Below are 22,200 nucleotides of genomic sequence, written 5' to 3' on the forward strand. Positions count from 1 at the left end.
TCTCAAGGAACACCTTGTGTGTGAAACTTTCATCATCCTAGCCCTTGAATTTCTTTTATGCATTTAACTTTTTGGCATTAGTTCATCCTATGTTTACGTTTGGTAGTTATTCATTTAGTCCCTTGGTATAGGATTTTAAACACAAGCTCAAGATCTATGCGTGAAAATAAATACTAGACTAGCTATTGCAAAATAAGAGAGAAGATAATGAAAAATTGCTTAGAAAATTAACTAACTAACAAAAGATACAATTTGAATTACACAAGAGACATGATATGAGAATCTAATGTATTATTACTACTAAACATGAATACATTATTGTTGTCGCTACGACAAGCACCCTCCAAAATTTTACCTACACTTGAATTTTGGAGCCTACTGAGGATCTTGTGATTTGTCGTTCCATGGTCACTTCATGGTTGGTTAATGTTTTCAAAGTGTTTAAGTCTTCTTCTTAGGATCTAATTGTCAAAATCACTTGCTCACACATGCTCAATCCTTGATGCGCATCTTCCTTTTGCAAGCTTAGACAAGCATTGCACATTTCTTGCAAGTAAGGCTTGCGCAATCTCTAGAAATAGAGTTTTTGCAATGCTCAGATATAGTGCTTGCGCAGTCACTATTGATAGTGACAACGTAATCCATAAGGATAGTGCACTACACAGTTGTTGTCGTTGCGACAAACACCCTCCAAAAATTTGCCTACACTTGAATTTTGTAGCCTACTCTAGATCTTGTGATCGATCGTTTTGTAGTCACTTCTTAGTCGATTGATGCTTTGTTAAGTATTTCAGGTCCCTTCTTGGATTGTAAGTGTCAAAGTCACCTACTCACGCATGCTCAGCCTGCAACAAGTTCGTGAGTGAATTCTTGTACGCAAGCTTGAACAAGCATAGCACGGTCCATCAAGACCGTGCCTGTGCGATGATCAACTTATGTCGACAGTCAGTGCACACTTTCATTAACAGTCTCTCACTTTTGGTTGCAATTGTACTTCTATTTCGGTGACTTTTTCAAATTGCCTCTTTTGTGTGCCTTCGCTTTCACAAGTGTCGCTTTCATGTTTTCTGTTGAAAATAGCAACAAGAAATGCTAAAAATAGCATTTCAGGATACATTCCAATTTTAGTTAGTCCCCGAACTAAAATTGAGAATTAAAATTCGAATTTGATCTTAGCAGTTGTTTGTAAAATAATTAATTAATTCATCTTGAGTTAATTAGTTATAGGAAATCAAACATGAAGTCTATGTGAAGACATGCAATAGTTTCTCCATTGATTGAGGAAGTTATCCCTTGATTAAGGAGATCAGGATGAGTTGTACTTTGAGTTGTAATTAGTTAGCTCAATTATCTCAGTTAAGTCCGGTTAGATTAGTTCCAACTTGTGAGTTCAGTTAGTTAATGCATGCATGCATGTAACTATTGCACTTCAGATAACTGAATATTCTCTCATAAATAACTCATGCATGTCAGTTCAGTCAGAGACCCAGTTGAGATCAGATGATGGGACAGTGTACTATCAGTTGCAGGAATATTCCATTGAGGATATCTCTTGCATGCAGAAGGAATTCATTCCTTGGAGATTGCGCAGTTACTTTTGAGTTTGATGAGTTGTGTGAAAGGTCAATTCACACAAGTGGCAGCATTGGACCCCAGGAGAAATTGTGCAAGGAAATAGGAGGCTTGGAGGACTGAGGGAAGGCATATGTTGTGTTTATTCAGTCTATGAGCAGCATTGTAGGATTGTACTGAGAGCTGGATAGCTTGTGAGCTAAAGCTTTGTGTAATCCGGACATATTTCCACTTGTATGATATTACAGAGATCGGGGTTTTTAGCTGAGGCTTTCCCCAGAGTATTCTTCTGTGTTCATGTGTGATTGCTTTCTCATTCTCTGTTATATGTGTTCTATTTGATCTTGCTCATAATCGATTAAGCTTCCGCAAGTTTGTTTGTAGAAGTAGATTAAGTATTTTGCTTTAGTATATTGCATAATCTGTTGATCTACAGTGAGAAATTTCTACATTTTCGACTATCACTTTCGCTTGCTTCCACCTTAATTAGTGTTGTTTTCATGTTATCTTTGCTCTGGCATGTGTTGCTTTCACCATCGTTCACATATCGCAAGTGTCACTCTAATCCAGGTAGATATTGGTGGCCATCTGCCTATTCCACCTAGACCTCCAGTTGGTTTCATGTGTTTCCTTTATTATAGCAACATTTACTATTTTTAGCATTTTTTTGGGTTTTGAAATTTCAGAGTTGTTTTTACCCCCTAAACGACATTTTTTTAGGTCTGCAACAGGCCCATAACCATTAGTCATGGTCCTGCATGCAGCAAATCCTGTAGTACTCGGAGAGACCTTTCTAACAAGGTATCGTACATGCCAAACATATATCATATGACCAAGTTATGACCCCACGAAGTTGGCTGCCCAACTAACCCCAACGGGGCCCACAAATTCTTGGTGTTCCATCTCCTAGGGTTAGTGTTTTGGTTGTTTAGGGTTTTTCCTTGTTGTTCAATAATAAAAGGCCCCTGAGTCTGATTGTAACACAGTTCAGAGGCAAGTAGCTGCCACATCTCTTCTCAGAGATAAGCTTTCATCGCCTGAGCTAGTTTATTTCCATTTTGCATGTAAACATATTTCAGTTATTTGATATTAATGAAATGAAGTTTTATTTATGTTGCATCTCAGTGTTTATTTTTGTATCTGTATTATGTCTATTCCTGTATAAGTTCAAATCATGCTCGCACTTTTCTCCGCATATAACAAATGTCGTCTTTCGGCATGGGAAGTGTCGCTTATTGTGTAAAGTGGAGTTTTGGCTTGTTTCAAATGGTAAATTTGGTGTTGATGAGTCTTTCTAGTCATGTAGATATGTTTTACACTCAATTCCAAAGTTTTATGCATTGTCGCTAATCCAAGATCTTTTGTTTAGAGATGTATTAAAGAATTACATGAACCAATTGCAGCTTAACCATAGAAACTTAATGTGCACATGAAAGAAGAGAGGAAACACATAAAGGCATGAAAAGAAGACAAGAGACTTGATAACGGTGTTCCTCCAATTTGGACTATGTCTCCGAGCCCTGCTCGATCAATGGAGAGGCCTTCATTCATTAAGTGGCATAAAAGAGAAAGAAGTACAATCAACATTTACATAAGGAGTCTTATACCTCCAATCTAGAAAATGGTTGAAAATGGAGAGATATGTTGCAGAAACTAACATCATCGTTGAGTTCCTGTCGCCGAGAGGTGCAAAATTGATATAAAACTTGCCCAATTCTGACATTGGACCAAAATGACCCTCTGAAAAATGTGCTCAAGCAAGGTTTCGCCCCTTGATACAGGTCGCTCATGGTTCCACCCTCCTGCAATAAAATAATTAGTCTCGGAATTCATGCTCACTCCCCCCTCTGGTTGCATTTTTCAGAAAATTTTAGATATCCTTTGGTTGGTAGACCTCCCAACAAAGTTCGTTGATGCAATGGTAAAATAGGTGTAGTCATTGAGGAGGGGTCGGGGATCAAATCCAGCCCCTCCCCATTTTAACATAGGTTTGTTTTATTTGTTGTACTAGGCGGTGGGTCCACCGGAGCGGTGGCCTGTCCCGCCACTCTTCGTCGGTTGTTATGTTGAATACATTGAAGTGGAGTGGAGGGGTGGCGGGGTTGAACGTCGGCCCCCCAACACTTATATATATAAATATATTGCAGTTGTGGTGGTTCTTGAGGCGGCGAGGTCATGGCCGCCCACCCCTATTTTTAATATTAACAACTATTGTGGCAGTTCCTAGGGCGGCAAGGTCATGGCCACCCGCCCCTTTTTTTAATGTTAAATTTGTTGTGGGCTCCACCAGAGGTGGTGGGGGTCATGGCTTGCCACCCTTTTTTAACTTTATAAACCCATATTAGAAAATTTCTCGAACGTTAGGGTTATTGGACGAATAAATCGTCCTACAAATTTTCCTGGAAAATTGGTCGGACTTTGGTGATGGTTTCTACCAAATTGTGCCCTCCTTAAGCCTGCCACATGTGCAAGTCAACCTTAAACTTTCACTGCTTCTATCTTCCTCATACGAACTTGGATTGGAGTGTCATTCGCACTGTTGGAATCAGGGAAACTAGCCTTTTACCATGCCACCGGTATCTGGAGATCCACTTGGATCAATCCTCCCCATTAAGGAGCTTTTGGACCTCCAAAATATTTATTAGTCAATTTGCAAGTGAGGGAATTGTTCCCTCACCTTTTCCTTTTCCAGCCATTTTTCCTTGCTAGGGTGCATCCCTTTGAAACCAACTCGAAGGTACTCCACATCTCCCCGTTGTGAAGTCTTGGTTCTTCTGTCAAGGATGATATCTTCAGGCAACTCATCAATATAATCTGGTGCAAAGTCATCAACTGTAGGAACTGATCCCACCTCTTTGGTGTCCATAATCAATGGCGCCTCATAAAGCTTTAAGTTTTCCACATTCACTAGGGAGTACATTTGCATATATACCAACAAATCAAGATGGAAGGCATTGTCTCCAATTTTCTCCAAGATGGTGAATGGACCATATTGGATTGGTCACAATTTCTTCCCTTCTCCCTTCATTATGTCCTTTTTGATATGGAACCACACTTTGTCACCCACTTGAAATTGATGTTCGACTCAGTGTTTGTCATGTCGAGCCTTGTATAGGGCTTGACATTTTTCCAACTGCTCATGTACTGCTTGGTGAATCAACTAGATCCGCTAAATGAATCGCTACGCTTTGTCCCTATCATCACGTCCACTGGAGTCGTCTTCCTTTCCAAATACCATATCAAAAGGATCTTTGGGCAGGTAGCCAAAACATGTCTCAAATGGTGAATGGTGTGTAGATGAGTGCACTGCTTGATTGTAGGAATGTTGCACATATGGAAGATGCTCATCCCACAACTTAGGATGTTTTCCACAATAGCCTCGCAACAAGTGTACCACGGTGCGGTTGACAACCTCTGTCTGTCCATTAGTCTGTGGATGAAATGTCGTGCTTCTTTTCAACTTGGTGTCTATCATCTTCCGCAAGTTGGTCCAAAAATCTCTAAGAAAGCGAGAATCCCGTTCTGACACAATTGATGTGGGCAACCCAAAATGGACCCAAACATGCTAAAAGAAAAGATGAGCAGCATGCTCTGCAGTGATCTTCTTTTTGTTAAGGCATTAAAATACACATATTACTAAAACGGTCAATGACGACATACAAATAGTCGTGACCTTTTCTAGACAAAGGCAAACCTCCTACAAAATCCATCGACACACTTTCCCATGGATGACTCGGAATAGAGAGTGGTGTGTAGAACCTGAGTTTTCTATTAGAGGGTTTTGAAATAGAACACATCACACATCCCTTTACATAGCGAGTCACAATGTTCTTCATATGAGGCCAAAAGCAAAATCTTTGTAAATGACACAAAGTTTTTTCAACACCAAAATGACGAGACACAAGGGAGGTGTGTGCCTCCTTGATTGCATGTACCCTTTCTCCTGTGGGTATGCACAATTTTCCAAGGTGATATAACGGTTTCCCCTGCAAGTGATAGTTGTCCACCTATGAACCATGGGTTAGTTTTGCATAAATCTCCTTAAAGTCATCATTGTTAGCGTATTGTTCAACATAACTTTCAAAAGATAATGAAGCATTATGCAAAATATCAAAAGCAGAAATAGGAGGGCGAGATAGCATATCGGCTACTTTGTTGCTAGTGCCCTTCTTATACCTTATTACCAGATGAAATTGCTAAAGAAAACCCATCCACCTGAAATGACGAGCTTGCTACAACTTGGTTTGTGACTGAAGATATTGCAAGGGCTTATGATCCGTGTGGATGATGGTCTCCTTGTCGATCAAGTAGTGTTTCCACTTTTTCACACTCTGGACCAAGGCATATAACTCTTTGTCATAAGTGGGATAGTTCATCACAGCCCGAGAAAATTTCTGCAAATGGTAACATATCGACTTCTTTTGCTGCATCAATACAACTCCCATGGCATATCCGTTGGTGTCTATCTCAATCTTGAATGGATGCTGGAGATTTGGTAAGGTCAAGACCGATGTGGTGTTGATCTTTTCTTTCAATGCTTCGAAGCACTTCTGCTACTTTCTTCCCCATTGAAAGACTTGCTTTACGCTTGTCAGCGTGTGTAGACATGATGCAATAATAGAGAAATTGGCAATAAATCTCCTCCAATACTGCACTGCACCCAAAAATTTGCGAACCTTGGTTACACTAGTAGGCTTAGGCCAATTTACAATTGCTTCAACTTTAGAAGGATCAATTTTTAATTGACCATGACCAACAATATGACCTAGGTAAACCAAAGAGATTTTCCCAAACTCACACTTTAACAATTTTACATAGAGTTTTTATTTTTTTTAGTATATCAAGCACTTGCTTTACATGGCATACATGTTCATTCCAATTTCTACTAAAGACAAGATTATCATATAGATATACAAGAATAAATTCAGCAATGAAAGGCCTAAAAATATCATTCATGGCCCTCATGAAAGTGGTTGGAGCGTTGCAAAGTCTGAAAGGCATCACCATCCATTTGAACAACCCCTGTTTGGTCTTAAAGGCAGTTTTCCACACATCCTGCTCTATAATTCGGACCTGGTGATAACTACTATGCAAATCCAATTTGGTGAAATAGATAGCATTCTTTAATTGATCTCGCAAATCATCAATGCGAAGGAGAGGGTAACAATTTTTCACCATGATTTTGTTTAGCACCCGGTAATCCACGCACATATCCTCCGTGTGCCATCTTTCTTTGGCACTAAGACAATCGATGAGCCGCACAGAGAAGTGCTCAGTCTAATGGCCCCTTGGTTCAATAGTTCCTGCACCTACTTTTTGATCTCTTCCATCTCAATAGTCGACATCCTGTACATGCCAATGTTTGGTAAAGGAGTGTCATGCTGCAAATGGATATCATGTTGGATTTCCCTCTTCGAAGGTAATCCCCTTGGTTCCTAAAACATCTCATCATAGTTGGAAATTAATTCACATAATTCCTTTTTATGCACATGATCACAACCATGAAAAGCATCAAATAATTCTTCATCCTTTCTTCTTACAACCATAAGCATGCATCCTTTGCTGGAATTCACCAACCTCTTCATTTGTCCTGCACTTACAAGGTTGGAATTTATTCTAGTTTGATGAGCCCTTACAATATATTCTACCCCATCTTTTGTGATTTGGTATTTGTTTTCGTGACGAAAGAAAACTGCTTTTCTATCATATAAGTATGGACTCCCTAACACCATGCCACATATATCCAATGGTATAACATCAAGTTCTACCTCATCCACTAACTTAGAAGTGATCACAAATTTAACCTTGCACTGCTTAGTTACATTCAATTTCGCTTTATCATGTATCCATCCAAGCGGATAAGGTTTTGGATGCGGTTTGGTTTTTAAGCCTAGCTTCTTTACCAAGGACTCTGAAATTAAATTTGCTTGGGATCCGATATCAAATAAAGTTTCCACTTTTGTATGATTTATGACAACTCTAATATGAAATAACTCAATTCTCTTTCGTTCATTAGGAAGAGACTCATCTGTTGAACTAGTGCTTTCATGTGATTCATAATTAACATGAGGTGTAAGAGTACCTTTTGTTCCTGTTGTCATGATCAACGCTTCATCTCTGGAATCGGATCCAAGGTCTTGTTGCACAGTTGCCATTGTCTTCTACTTGCCCTTTCCTCCATACTTCTTTGGTCTCTTTTTCGGGTACAATTTCCAACAATGATCATCGTCATGACCTTCATTTTTGCAGTGAGTGCAATAAGGCTTTTCTCCTTCATCTTTCTTGGTTGATGTCATCCTCTTTTCCTTTCCCTTTCCTTTCCCTTTGGATTTCCCATTTGGAGGTTTGAAAGGTGGTTTCTGGGAATGATCATCTCTTTAATTTTTGCCCCTGTTCTCAAGATGAATGGCCTTTACACTAGTCGAGTCAATAGTAGTTGGTTCAAACAATAATAATGAATGTCTAATGTAACTATGTAATGACCTGATATACTTTGTTACTACTTCGGGTGAGTCAAGTGCAATACCCAAATTTAGTGCTTGTTTTCTAAACTCCTAGGTAAAGCTTTGAACATCCTGACCTCTGCCTTGCCTTAAGTATTTCCGGTCCATTAAGGCATTTTGCTTATAACCCAAGGGATAAAATTGTTCCTTTAATGCAGAAATAAAATTGGACCATGAGGAAAGAAGATTACCCAAACTCTTACTGCTTCGTAATTTTCTCTCCCACCAAACGAGAGTGGTGCCACTCAGTCAAAGAGAAGCCAACTAGATATTTGCCTCATCCTCTTCGATTTGCTGAATCTTGCAGTAGATTTCAATATGCCTAATCCAATTATTAAGCTATTCTGCATTACTTTCACCGTTATACATGGGAAGATCAAATTTGACATCTAATTTAAAGAAAGGTTTCTTAGATGCATCCCTTGAATTCCTATGATGATGGTGATGAGAGGAAGAAGAACTTTCACCCGTGGAAGGAGAAGGAGGGTGTTCTTCTCCACCATTTCCATGTACCGAACCTTGTTCTTCTGGCTTTCTCTCCTCTGCTTTCTCCGACCTTGAAAACAATTGATTGACCTTTTCTGCCATTGTATAGAAGGCTTTGTGGTAATTTCACTCCTCCTCATAACGAGCCTGGCCATCTACCATGTTTCTCCTTCGATGTGCACACCCCGCTTTGGGATCGAAAGACTTTAGTTTCACTTCGCCTCTTTAGAGCCTATTTCTTGTTAGCATACAAACATGAAAATCACATCTACAAATACCTGCTCTGATACCACTTGATCCAATATCTTTTGCTTATAGATGTATTAAAGAATTACATGAACAAATTGCAGCTTAACCATAGAAACTTAATGTGCACATGAAAGAAGAGAGGAAACACATAAAGGCATGAAAAGAAGACAAGAGACTTGATAACGGAGTTCGTCCAATTTGGACTACGTCTCCGGGCCCTACTCGATCAATGGGGAGGCCTTCATTCATTAAGTGGCATAAAAGAGAAAGAAGTACAATTAGCATTTACATAAGGAGTCTTATACCTCCAATATGGAAAATGGACGAAAAATGGAGAGCTCTGTTGCAGAAACTGACATCACTGTTGAGTTCCTGTTGCCAAGAGGTGCAAAATCAATATAAAACTTGCCCAATTCTGACACTGGACCAAAATGACCCTCTAAAAAATGTGCTCAGGCAAGGTTTCGCCCCCTGCCACAGGTCGCTTAGGGTTTCGCCCTCTTGCAATAAAATAATATAGTCTTGAAATTTGTGCCTGCTCCCCCCTATGGTCGCACTATTCAGAAAAGTTTAAATATCCTTTGGTTAGCAGACCTCCCAACAGACTCTGTTGGTGCAATGGTAAAATAGGCGTAGTCGTTGAGGAGGGGTCGGGGATCAAATCCCTCCCATCCCCATTTTAACATAGGTTTGTTTTATTTGTTGTATCAGGCAGCGGGTCTGCCGGAACGATGGCCCGTCCCCCCACTCTCCGCCAGTTTTTATGTTTAATACATTAAAGTGGAGTGGAGGGGTGGCAAGCTTGATAGCTCACCCCCCAACACTTATATATATAAATATATTGCAGTTGCAGTGGTTGTGGGGGCGGTAGGGTCATGGTCGCCCTTTTTTCTTTAATATTAACAACTATTGTGGCGGTTCTCGAGGGCGGTGGGGTCATGTCTGCCCGCCCCTTTTTTTAATGTTAAATTTGTTGTGGACTCCACCGGGGGCGACAGGATCATGGCTTGCCACCCTTTTTTTAACTTTATAAATCCATATTAGAAAATTTCTTGAACCTTAGGGTTATTGGACGAATTAATCATCCTACAAATTTGCCCGGAAAACTGGCTAGATTTTGGTGGTGGGTTTCCACCAAATTGCATCCTCCTTAAGCTTGCCACATGTACAACCCTCTCTTAGCCAAATTATATGGTAGTATTCTGGAAAAAAAGTTAAGCATATGGCTTGAAAGTGAAGATAAGCGGGCTAAAGGCCAAGCAGGTTTCAGAAGGCATCACTCAACAACATACCACCTTGTTACGCTAAGGATCATTGCGGAGGAATGTCGTAATGATAAATCCAATTTATTCTGCTGCTTTGTAGACTTTAGAAAGGCTTTCGATACGGTTCCTAGATACAACCTTTGGAATAGGTTAGAAGAGCTAAAGATTCCTCTTGAGTTAAGAGCTGCGGCTATAAGACTATACGAGAATGTAATTGCCAAGCTAAAGAACAATGAGGGGTGGTCAAAAGATATTAAGTGTAACATCGGAGTTAAACAAGGTTGCCCCCTCTCCCCTACTCTATTTGGCATTTACATCGATAAGCTCGAAGGTTATTTAGAAGAAGCAGGATGTGGTGGCACAATCTTAGCTGGGATAGTCATTATCCTTCTTCTCTATGCTGACGATATTGTTCTTCTGGCAAGGTGCCCTTCTGATCTTGATAAGCAACTCAAGCTTCTTAAGGATTTCTGCTCTACCATGGGTATGACTGTTAACACAGACAAAACAAAAGTTATGATTATCAAATCTAAAAAGGACACTTGCGCTAATTTTACGTATGACAATAATAAATTGGAAGAAGTGTATTCTTACAAGTACCTAGGAATTGATATCCATCACAAGCTCAACTGGAACCATAGCATTGAGAAAAGGATCAATGGGGGATGGAAGGCTTATTTTGGTCTTGAAAATAACTGTAAAATAACAAACCTCGTAATGTGGGATAAAAAGAAGTTCCTCTTTGAAACTTTAGTCACTCCTGTTATCTTATATGGCTGTGAAGTTTGGGGCTGCAGCATCTCCAGAGAATCATGGAGAAAGATTGAGCAAATCCAGAAGCGTTTTATAACTTATAACCTGAAAATTAAAAGTAATACACCCTATCCTATTCTCCTTATAGAAGCGGGTCTTTCTTCTATTGAGAGCCTAGCTATGCTCAGGTTTCTGATGTACAAGCACAAGCTCAATAACATAGACAATCATAGACTTCCTAAGCTAGCTTTAAATTCCAGCCAAAACCACCTAAGGCTTAACCGAGGATGGCATAAGGACACAAGGGCCTGGTTAAACTATTGGGAGATCAATGAGAATGATGCTTTGCAAAACATAAATAACATTAAAGATATTGTTACTTCTAAGTTCAAAGAAAAATTGTGGTGTGAGAAAGATTTAGCGTCTAAAAGAAAATTAAGTTATTATAAGAAGGTCATCAACCCCACCCTTGAAGATCAAAAGTATCTCTCTATTCTAACTAGCTCAAAAAAGAAAATTAATATAGCAAAGATTAGAACGAATTCTCATGAGCTCCATAGTGAGACTGGCCGCTGGGTAGTTCCTAAAACGCCATGGATAGAAAGGATCTGCCATATTTGTGAGAATAAGAGCATCGAGGATGAAAACCACTTCCTCTTAGAGTGCCCTGCATACAACCACATTAGATCTCAATTTCACAACCTTTGTTACAATACTGACCTTTCTAGCCTTTTACAATGCCAAAATTATAGTGAACTCGGGAGGCTTCTCTCCAAGCTTTTTGAGCATCGGAATAAAATCTTAAATCAAAATAAATAATTTGTCTTTTTAGGTCCGGTAGATCATTATTTGGTCTCAGTGGACGTTAACAACCATCATCATCATCATCACAAGTCAACCTTAAACTTTGAGTGCTTCTATCTTCCTCATACGAACTTGGATTGGAGTGTCGTTTGCTTCATTGGAATCAAGGCAACAAGCACTTAACAATGTAAACTTTGAAACGGGAACTGATACTGTTACCCGTTTTGTAGAGATAGCAAAAAAGTGACCCGATTTTGAAAAGGGGTGATGCAGAATACACATGTTTTTTTTAGAGCATAGTTTTTTGCACTTTAATTTTTTTTATGTACATTGTTTTTTAGAATGGTAGTGATTTTCATGCTAATTTTAAAAAATGGTTATTCTGCATCAACCCCTTTTTTTAAAAGACCTATTTTTTGACTTTAAATTTTCTAATGTATCAAATGTAAATAATTATTTCGTAACCCTTTTTTTAAAAGACCTATTTTTTGACTTTAAATTTTCTAATGTATGAAATGTAAATAATTATTTCGTAAATTTAATAATTTTGGAAGCGATCTTCTTCTTTATATTTTCTAGTTTTTATTTTTTTTATTTTTATTTTTGTAGTGGGGCTTTTATTGATTTGCATATTTAAAGAAGAAGGTCGATATTTTACATTTTCGATATTCTACATATTTATACATCATTAATTAAATTTTCAATCCACATGAAATAATTGTCTCTAAAAACAAATAGAAAAATATATATAAAAAAGACAAAAACAAAAAATAAAAAATGTTAAAAAAAAATTATATCATAAACCATAAAAGAATTTGGAAAAAAAAAAACAAAAATATATAAAATACATATATATATATATATATAATGAAGTAAGTAAATATTGAGAAATAAAAAATATATATATTAACGAAAACTAGGAAAAATAAAAATAAAAACAAACTAGTTTAAAGAAAAAAATTTAAAAATAACGAAAAAAATTTTAAAAACTAGTGAAATTAATATTAAAAAAAAAATGTAAAAAAAAATAAAAATCTCACAAACCATAAAGAATTTTGAAAAAAGAAACAAAATTAAAATATATATACATATATAAGTAGAAATAGAGAAATTAAAAAAAACATTAGAAAAAACTAGGAAAAAAATAAAAACGAACTAGTTTAAAAAAAAAATAGAAAATTAACGAAAAAAATCTATAAACTAGTAAAACTAGCAATTGTCCCAAAAGGTACAAAGAGAGGCCGATAGGATTATTTAATTGGAATTTTTGAATTTTTCTAAAAGAGTTAATTGGTTTGTGGAAAACCTTGTTTTCTTGGACTGGATCATTGTGCAATTACTTTTCTTTAGATGTTTTGTTTATATCTATATTACAAGGAACACATTGAATGTCTTATTTCATTTCTGTTATCCTTACTAATATCCTGTCCGTGCTTTTTCTTGATCAATTTGATGAAATATTCCATTATCCTTTGGTCAAAGTCCTCACCTGCATATTAGTGTACATCATGGTAAGTTCAAAGCTCGAAAGCGAACCAAAAAAGTCAATCATAGCCACCATGCACGTATTCAAATTCATAATGTAAAACTGTTCACGTATTCAAATTCATAATGTAAAACTGCCAGACAGAGTTCAGACAGAGTACCTCCAAGATGGGTATCACCGTTTGTAGCCAAAACCTCAAAAGCTCTGTTGTCAATAGTTAGAACACTGACATCAAACGTGCCACCGCCAAGATAAAAAACAACAATATTTTCCTCTCCACCCTTCTTGTCCAAGCCATAAGCTATTGCTAAGGAAAAATATTTACAAAGCTAATAGTAAAACTGTACTTGCATAGTGATAGTTCTACTTGATACAGAATGAAAGTTCTACATCATAAAAATTATGAAAGGCAAACCAAACTGCAAAAGGCCTGAGACCCAGTACTCTGAAAACCAACCAGATCGATACAACTTGAGACCAAGTACTCTCAATACCAACCAGATCGATACAACCTTTTGTATGAGCTGAATATCCATGTATAAGCAATGAAACAATAAAGCAAGAAATGTCCGACAAGGCTGCAATTTTTCTTATAAAAATATCTCCCACTGCAACGAGTTCATAACAGAAATTTAATGGCACTCGCCTGCACACACAATTTACATATTAATACTCCATTGCATGCATGCCTGCTTCTAAATGGTGTCCAGTCCACACTCTTTGCTTAAATGCCAATATCTATTAAGAAAAAACTACTGCACTATTACCATTATATTGTGTTAACAACATATGACCAGGCAATTGGGTATTTAGATATAGTTGTTGGTTCCGGTGAAAAATACATCCCCACCGATAACGCACAGGAAAATGCAAAAGACAGCTAAAATAAATATTTGAATGAAGGTTAGCAAGAAGATGAGAATGAGATACCATTCTTTTAAAACAGTTTTATTATCAAGGCCCACATCTCCATAGTTGTCAATTACACTGTTTGATGATTGATCCATCCAAACAACAACATCCAGACCCCAGAAGATGAGCATGGCTTTGAATACAAGATGGATTTTAATAACAATGATAATGATATACTTTGTTTGCTTGAGTACCAAGAAGCTCCTAGAAGAAATCTGCTACACTATATCATTTATTGGATTTTAATTGATACAGGCATTTAGGTCTTCAAAACTGGCTGCTGCTAGCATTTTTGCTTCTACCAACAATGTTCCAACACACAAGAAGATGCAACTGAAATAAGTAGTTGTTGCCACATAGTGCTTACACCTCAGACACTCCTGAGGCAGGACAACTGCAGAGCTATTCTGCTGCCAAAGTTTGTTAATTAAATTCTTAATTCTGAAAACTAAGGAGTATAGCATGAAATCAGGATGTTGCAGAAAATGGACAATTGTTTGCTCTTGTAAAGCTTTTACTTGATAGTGAACTAAAAAATGTGGAACCAATTTGTCCCAGTGAAACCTGCATACCAACTATATTTAACCTCTCTTTCCTACAAAGTGAAAGAATTACCTGAACTGCACTGGTGTACCCATTTTCAAAGTCTCTCCTAGCGTTCCCCCCATTACATCAAAAAAAATGTTGGGACAAATGGGATCGAACTTCGGAGATTTTTTCCTGTACATCCTCTAGCTCTCTGTCTACACTAGCTATTCCAACTAAAACATCTTGATGTTTCTCCTCGATTCACCCAATAGAGATCGATATCATCTAAAGTTGTTTTCCGACCATCATAGATACAATCAAAGAAAACAAAGCAAAGAAAACAGGAACACAGAAGAATATGGATGTTGCATCACCATTATTGCCCGATGTTGGTGGAATACTAGTACCACCCAAGCCACCAGATGCAGGTATGCTTGTATTAAGAAGTGATGAACTGCTACTGCTGCAAGTAATTTGGAAAAATCAGAATGCTACAAAACTATAAGCTGAGATATAACATAAAATATATCAAAAATCCAGTAAATCTTGATTCTCAATTCTGTATGAAAACTTGAAAAAGTACTTATTGTAGAACAGAAAAATGAAAAAAAGATAGGAGGAGGAATGTGGTTCCTTAGTATATACCTTTGTGGAAATGTGCATGTCCCAGTACCTGTCATCACAAAATCCATAAAGGAAGATTTGCATGAGTGCAATGCATTCTCCAGTGTCACACAATTTCAAGCCTCAATTTGTATATCATGTTAACCCATGAAGGGAAGATTTTCGAAAATGTATAATGTCAAGCATATTAATCACAGTCAAATATCTTGAATCTAGCAGAACCAAAACGGTGCACAAAAAACAAAAACGTCTTTTATATTCATATAAACTGGAACAATAAATTTGCAGAAGACATAGTGGGTATAAAGGAAACTTAGTATGCATACCCTTAGCTTCTCATAAAAAAATCAATAAAGAAAAAAATAATATGCAATATATCCAGGCATAAATGAAAGTTATGTTGTATGCACAAGAGCAGATTGCCTACAAATATAACTCTCTGTTAATACATCACACAGTTCCATCATTAAACCAAAAGGAAATATCCTGAACAATACAAGTTATCCATAACGAGTGTTTAATACATGCCAAACATACATAATGTTGGTTAAGAGTCTCAGTCCATTCTAACGTGCAATCCCCGACTTGGAGCCTTAAAACACATATTGTAATCAGACAGGCATTCTTTGCTTGAAATAAGATGCATAATATTGGTCAAGAGTCTCAATCTACTGTAACATACAACCCCAGACCAAACAACAAACCTATGATCCATCAGAGATGTTTCGTGCCCTAGGTTCTAACTTATGCCTCCAATGATTTTGTAGATGTTTAAATTTCCATTTTAACTCTCAGCTATTTCTTTGAACTATGGATACTCTGAATTTGTTATTGTTGAGACTTTTGCATATTTCAAGTTACTACTTTTCTGTATATTTATGTACTACACTGTTGATAATTTTAATTTCTGGGTAATACATATTATTAGAAGTATGAAAGAGTATCACAGGATGCTTCCTTACACTCAGGTGCCAATACCTGTCAAAAGGTGGGATGCATTGCTGCACCGTATGACAAATGCCATATCTGGCCCTATTTAATGTCTCTGTGACAACGCCACTATTTCATGGGGTGAAACATTCCATACACTTGGGAGGGAATTGAACCCTGCTGAAGGGAATATCACTACCCACTCTGAATCTGTTAGTCAAGCTCCTCGTGGTCTATCATTTAGAAGTATGATTTTGTAGGTTACATATTTCTGCACCTTTCTTCAAGCCTACAAATTTTATTTGAAATCCCAAACTTTTTGAAACCTACTGAACTTTTGGAAACCGATTACTATGATCTAAATGTTATTTTGCAAAAGATTATATAATTTTTAATATAATAGGTATATAAAATAATGACTACCACAATAAACAACATTTTTTGCTTGACATCCCCTACATAACAAGTTTTTGTAGTTTTTGGTTCATAATTCAATTAATACTTGAAAATATTGCAATTCTTGTTAACTAGTGTGGAAAAAATTCCAAGAAGCAGATAATGTCCTCCATTTTTCTGACCCAATTTTTCCAAATTTTCTGATCTAGTTCCACTTTCTATCAATATTTTACAGAGCCATTCCAATTTTGTCCCAACCATGCTGAATCAAGATATTTTGAAACATTGTTGTTAGCTTTGATGTAATATAATCAAGATGTTGTTCTTTGCGATATTGATATGTTAGCACAACTGTTCTCGTTTTAGTTAATTTGTGGCCATGTTAAAGCTACAGCTTGTTTTTGTTTTTTTTTGAACATTACACATTCATATAAAATCTGTTGTCTATTCATGTAGTTGTTGTTAATAGACTAACCTTGTTCTATTTTTTAAACATTACACACATTCATATAAATTCTTTTGTCTGTTCCTGTAGCTGTTGTTAATAGATGAACCTGTAGTTTTAATGAAATTTTTGTTATGAATGTGTTTTAAAAGCAGGTTTCAAATGGCATGCTTTTGTGGTGTATATCACATATATTTATTTGTTGAATATCAGCAATTACAAAAGTATTATTGTGGAAACTTACAGTAACACTATGTTTCGTCATACAGGGCTTTCGGAAGATTGTACCAGACAGATGGGAGTTCTCAAATGAGTTTTTTCACAAGGGGGAAAAGCAGCTACTTTCTGAAATACACAGAAGAAAAGGTCTAATACAACCTCCTCCACCACCTGAGAACAGATCTATTTCACCATCTAACTCTGGTGATGAGAAAACGTGGTCTTCCACCTCCTCTCCTAATTCTTCCACGGGGGTGGATGCTCTTAGCCATAAGAATGCAATTGAAGAAAATGAGAAACTGAAAAAGGAAAATCTGTTATTGGTATCTGAGCTGACACAAATGAAGAAGCTCCACAGCCAGCTTTTTCTCTTCTTATCCAGGCATGTAAATATCACATCAGCAGATCATGTTGCAATTTTTTTGTCCCAAAATGTTGGTCCTTCTGAAGGGTTGTCAATGTTGGCATGGTTAAAAGATTATTTGGAACAATATGGAGGAGAGGAGATTTCAAGTGATTTTCCCTGTAGCTCCTTGAGCTCGGGAGTTTCTGTGGCAAATGACGACCCTTTTGTTTCAAGCTCGGCAAAAGAAAGCATGGCCTCAAAGAGGCCACCTTTTGTAGATGGTGCATGTAGAGAAGTAGGTAGGAAAAGTTACATTTCTGTAAAGATAGAAGATGATGATGAGAAAGGAAACCCCAAGCTGTTTGGCGTACCTCTGCTTCCTAGCAAAAGACCCCTTCCAGGATCTAACGATAATGGGCAACCTGAACCGATGATTCGCAAAATTGGAAGGTGTGCCAACTGATTTCACTCCCACAAGGGAGGTTTTTTCTTTGTTTTGAACTACGCTCTCTGTTTTTCCTGTAGCCAAAATGGTTGTAGCTGAAGAAAATTACATCTCCGGTAAAATGCCTACTGTAAGGACTTAAACCTTTCGTTTTATATTTATATGGTGATCTTTACTATATATTAAACGGTCAATCTATGTTGATCTTATATATATATATATATATATATATGGCCAATTTTTGTCAAGAATTCCAGGACATTTTTTGAATTTTGAATCACCTCATGAAACAAATTGTGGTGAAATTAAACTATAGATGTGAAACATCATTTCATTTTATGTGGTATACATGGCAAAGTCTGACATGGGATTTGGAGATATAAAATTGAGGTTCGTCTTACCAGAGCTTGAATCACAAAAGCAGAATTCCAGATTGAGAGACGATGACCTCACCTGGAAGAAATGATGTTGTGTTGACGTTTTCTAAACAACAGCTCCGTCTAACTATTTCCAGCTCCGAGACCCGTTCGTGAGATTGTTAAACCAGGCTCCTCTGTTAGTTTGAACAGTGGTATACTCTGTGACATTGATCGCTGCCGGTAGTTTGATGCAAGAAGGAAACCGCAGAACAGTTACTAAACAATTACTACTGGAGCTTAAGAATGCATAAGCTGCGGAAGATAACTGCACGAAGTTAACACGACGCCGCCACTCCCTCGCAGAACATGAATATCCATGAATACACGACGCCACTCCCTCGCAGAACTGTCCCGCTCTATTCTGACGCCACGTGTCAGCACGAGACTGCAAAACTCCCGGTTGTGCCATTCGAAATCCGATGCCACGTGTCAGCATGAGGAACAAAGGGACGACGAAAGTCCCTTTCAAAGGAAGGCCTATCGGCCTAATTAATATTAAAAAAACAAAAATAAATTTAAATTATAAAAAAAAAAAAAACCCAAAAAAATGGTTATTTTTTAGTTAAAAAAACAAAAATGCAATTATCTTTTATTAAATATACCTATTTTATTTAAAAATAAATAAATAATTTTTTTTTAAACAATCTTGTCTTTTATTTAAAAAATAAATTTTTAAACAATTTTTATTATTATTATTTTTTAATTTAAAAATTCAAATTATTAAAATTACATTTTATATTTTCAAAAAAAAAAAATTAAACCTACATGTTAGGTTTAAAAAATAAAATAAAATTTACATTTTTTTTAACATATTTTTTTAATTAAAAAAAATTATTTATTTCAAAATATAAATCATAAAAAAAAATTAAAACAAATTTTAATTTTTTAATTTAAAATTTAAAAAAGTTAATAATTTTTTTTTAAAATTAATATATCAAATAAATTAATTCGAATTATGTTTGTTATAAAAAAATTAAACAATATTATTAAACCTTTTTTATTTTTTTATTTGTTAAAAGATTTTTTTAAAACATATATTATTGTTTTATTTAAATAATAATTAAAAAAAAAACAACACCGTACTGATATTGATAACGAGTATAAAAGTGTGTATTGGTTAAAGTGACTGATTCAGTTTGATAAAATTTATTACCAGACCACATAAAAACGCATGTTTAAAATAAATTGATAAGAGTGAGACTTTGGTTTTTATTTATATAAACGAGACGGATTCGTTATTGAAACTTTCACACGGAGCATGTTTAAAAATAGGATTCAGGTTCAAAATGCGAAAGATTAAGATAATGAATTGATAAAGTGATGCTTTGGTTTATTAATATATGTGAGAAGGACCACTGAAAGTCAAATAATATCCATTTTCATGTTTGAGACCAAGATTATGTTCAAATCCCACAGGATCTCTTTGAAAATGTTTTCGGGCCTTTTAACGATCTGTTGGCTGTGGCATGAGGTCCAATTTGCTCTCTCTCTTTGTCAATTAAGTCTCCGCTGTGACACGAGTCCAATTTGCTCTTTCTCTTTGTCAATTAAGCCTCCGCTGTGACACGAGTCTGAAACCATGGTGAAAGATGTCCCCGGAGGGCACATGTTCACCATTAACCGGAAGTCCTCATCTGCAATATGCCATATATCACATATTGAATATTTCATAATAATCAGAATGATCATGAATGTTAAATAAATGATTGAATTGATAAAGATAAAGACATTGGGTATATAGAAATAGGACCTGTAAGCAGGTTGAAATCACATGGGACGATACACTCGTCAGAGCCGGTGGAATTTTGCATTGGAACCAGAGTGCCATGGCCGCTGTAGTGAAAGAAGAGCACGTCTCCTGGTTTGGCCTGCTCAATCATTTTGACGAGAGCCCTGATAATGTTTTCACCGGTGGGCTTTGTATATGATTTGTCTGTGTCGATAAGCAAATTGATATTCTCTTTGGCATGCCCTTGGGCCCCCGGCCGCGCCACCAGCGGGCGGCGGGAGGGCTGTGGGTCGACCCACGGCCGCCGGGGGCGTTGTTTTTTTTAATTATTATTTAAATAAAACAATAATATATGTTTTTAAAAAATCTTTTAACAAATAAAAAATAAAAAAGGTTTAATAATATTTTTTAATTTTTTTATAACAAACATAATTCGAATTAATTTATTTGATATATTAATTTAAAAAAAAAATATTAAATTTTTTAAATTTTAAATTAAAATTAAAATTTATTTTAAAAATATTATTATTTTTTTTTTTTTATGATTTATATTTTGAAATAATTTTTTTTTAAACATAAAATGCAGGTTTAATTTTTTTATTTTTATTTTTTTTGAAAATATAAAATGTAATTTTAATAATTTGAATTTTTAAATTATTAAATAATAATAATAATAATTGTTTAAAAATTTTATTTTTTTTAATAAAAGATAAGATTGTTGAAAAAAATAATTATTTTTAAATAAAATAGGGATATTTAATAAAAGATAATTGCATTTTTGTTTTTTTTAATAAAAAATAACCAATTTTTTTATAATTTAAATTTAATTTTGTTTTTTTAATATTAATTTTATTGGTTTATAGATTTTTTTCTTTAATTTTATATATTTTTTTAAACTAGTTCCTTTTTTTTTTTTTTTCCTAGTTTTTTCTAATGTTTTTTTTTTAATTTCTCTATTTCTACTTATATATGTATATATATTTTAATTTTGTTTCTTTTTTCCAAATTCTTTATGGTTTGTGAGATTTATTTTTTATTTTTTTTGACATTTTTTGTTTTTTTTTTTTTAATATTAATTTCACTAGTTTTTTAAATTTTTTTAGTTATTTTTCTATTTTTTTCTTTAAACTAGTTTGTTTCTATTTTTTTCTCCTAGTTTTCGTTAATATATATATATTTTTATGTCTCAATATTTACTTACTTAATCTTAATTTCACTATTTTTATTTTTGGTTAATTTTCCATTTTTTCTTTTTTAAAATCTAGTTTGTTTTTAATTTTTAATTTTTTTAGTTTTTTGTTAATGTTCCTTTTTTAATTTTTCTATTGTTACCAACTTAATTTTATAGTTTTTTAAATGTGTTTTTTCTTTTTTTCCCAAATTTTTTTATGGTTTACATATTTGTTTTTTTTCTCCAATTTTTTTTTAGATATGTTTTTTCACTATTTATTTGTTCATAATTTGTAATTTTTTTTCTAGTTTTTTAATTCTTATTTTTTATAGGTTAATTTTGTTTTGGTTTTTTTTTTTAACATTTAACATTTTTATGATTGATTTTATTTTTGATGTTTGATTTTTTTTGTTGTGTGTTTTTTATTTTATGTTTTGTTTTTAGTATATATTTTTATTTATGTTTTGTTATTTTTATTTTTTATTTTTTTTGTTTTCTGTTTTTTTATTGTTTTAATTTTAATTTTAATTTTTTGAAATTTTAATGTTTTTTGTGGTCATGATAAAATATTTTATGCTATTATTTTGAAATGTTGAAATTTCACCATTGAAAAAAAAATTGTTATCCCAGCATCAACACTTTTCGTTTTGAGGGTGTTTTTGCACAAAATTTACCATTGAGAAAAAAAAAATGTTATTCGAACATCGACACTTCGTTTTGAGGGCGTTTTTTGGACAATTTTTTCACCAAAAATTGGTTTTCACCGTCATTTTTAAAACATGTTGAAAATTTAGCTTGGAAAAAAAAAGGTGTTATTCCAGCATCAACACTTTTCGTTTTTAGCAATGTTTTTGATGTTTTTTCGGGGTTTTTTGGCGAGAGTTCCCGTTTTGAGTTTACAGTTCTCATTTCAAAGTT

The 22,200-nt window shown here is 35.0% G+C and overlaps 2 protein-coding genes and 1 long non-coding RNA gene across 3 annotated transcripts; 1 reads left to right on the plus strand and 2 right to left on the minus strand.

Annotated features, from left to right (window-relative positions):
- Positions 1-14,766: 14,766 nt before the first annotated feature.
- LOC149186156 (uncharacterized) lies at positions 14,767-15,262 on the minus strand. The gene is made up of 2 exons (XR_016256112.1): positions 15,204-15,262; positions 14,767-15,021 (listed from the first exon to the last, which is right to left on the minus strand). It is a non-coding gene; the product is annotated as an uncharacterized LOC149186156 (long non-coding RNA).
- Positions 15,263-16,114: 852 nt separating this feature from the next.
- Positions 16,115-17,981, plus strand: LOC149186157 (heat shock factor protein HSF24-like). Its single transcript, XM_089409238.1, has 2 exons — positions 16,115-16,150; positions 17,223-17,981. Exons 1-2 carry the CDS (start codon positions 16,115-16,117, stop codon positions 17,979-17,981), a joined length of 795 nt encoding a protein of 264 aa, XP_089265364.1.
- Positions 17,982-19,876: 1,895 nt separating this feature from the next.
- LOC149186158 (metacaspase-9-like) lies at positions 19,877-20,298 on the minus strand. Its single transcript, XM_089409239.1, has 2 exons — positions 20,133-20,298; positions 19,877-20,016 (listed from the first exon to the last, which is right to left on the minus strand). The coding sequence occupies exons 1-2, from the start codon at positions 20,260-20,262 to the stop codon at positions 19,877-19,879; spliced, it is 270 nt and encodes an 89-aa protein (XP_089265365.1). The 5' UTR covers positions 20,263-20,298.
- Positions 20,299-22,200: the final 1,902 nt, after the last annotated feature.

Source organism: Pinus tabuliformis, chromosome 3_1 (genome assembly GCF_031772625.1).
Source record: "Pinus tabuliformis cultivar Carrire ecotype Pingquan chromosome 3_1, CPIR1, whole genome shotgun sequence".
Taxonomy (NCBI): Eukaryota; Viridiplantae; Streptophyta; class Pinopsida; order Pinales; family Pinaceae; genus Pinus; species Pinus tabuliformis.

Coding starts and splice junctions, on each gene's coding strand:
- LOC149186157 (XM_089409238.1), top strand. CDS start 16,115: ATGAAAGAGTATCACAGGATGCTTCCTTACACTCAG. Junction 16,151..17,222: donor GGATGCTTCCTTACACTCAG/GTGCCAATACCT, acceptor TTCGTCATACAG/GGCTTTCGGAAGATTGTACC.
- LOC149186158 (XM_089409239.1), bottom strand. CDS start 20,262: ATGATTGAGCAGGCCAAACCAGGAGACGTGCTCTTCTTTCACTACAGC. Junction 20,017..20,132: donor TGATTTCAACCTGCTTACAG/GTCCTATTTCTA, acceptor GGCATATTGCAG/ATGAGGACTTCCGGTTAATG.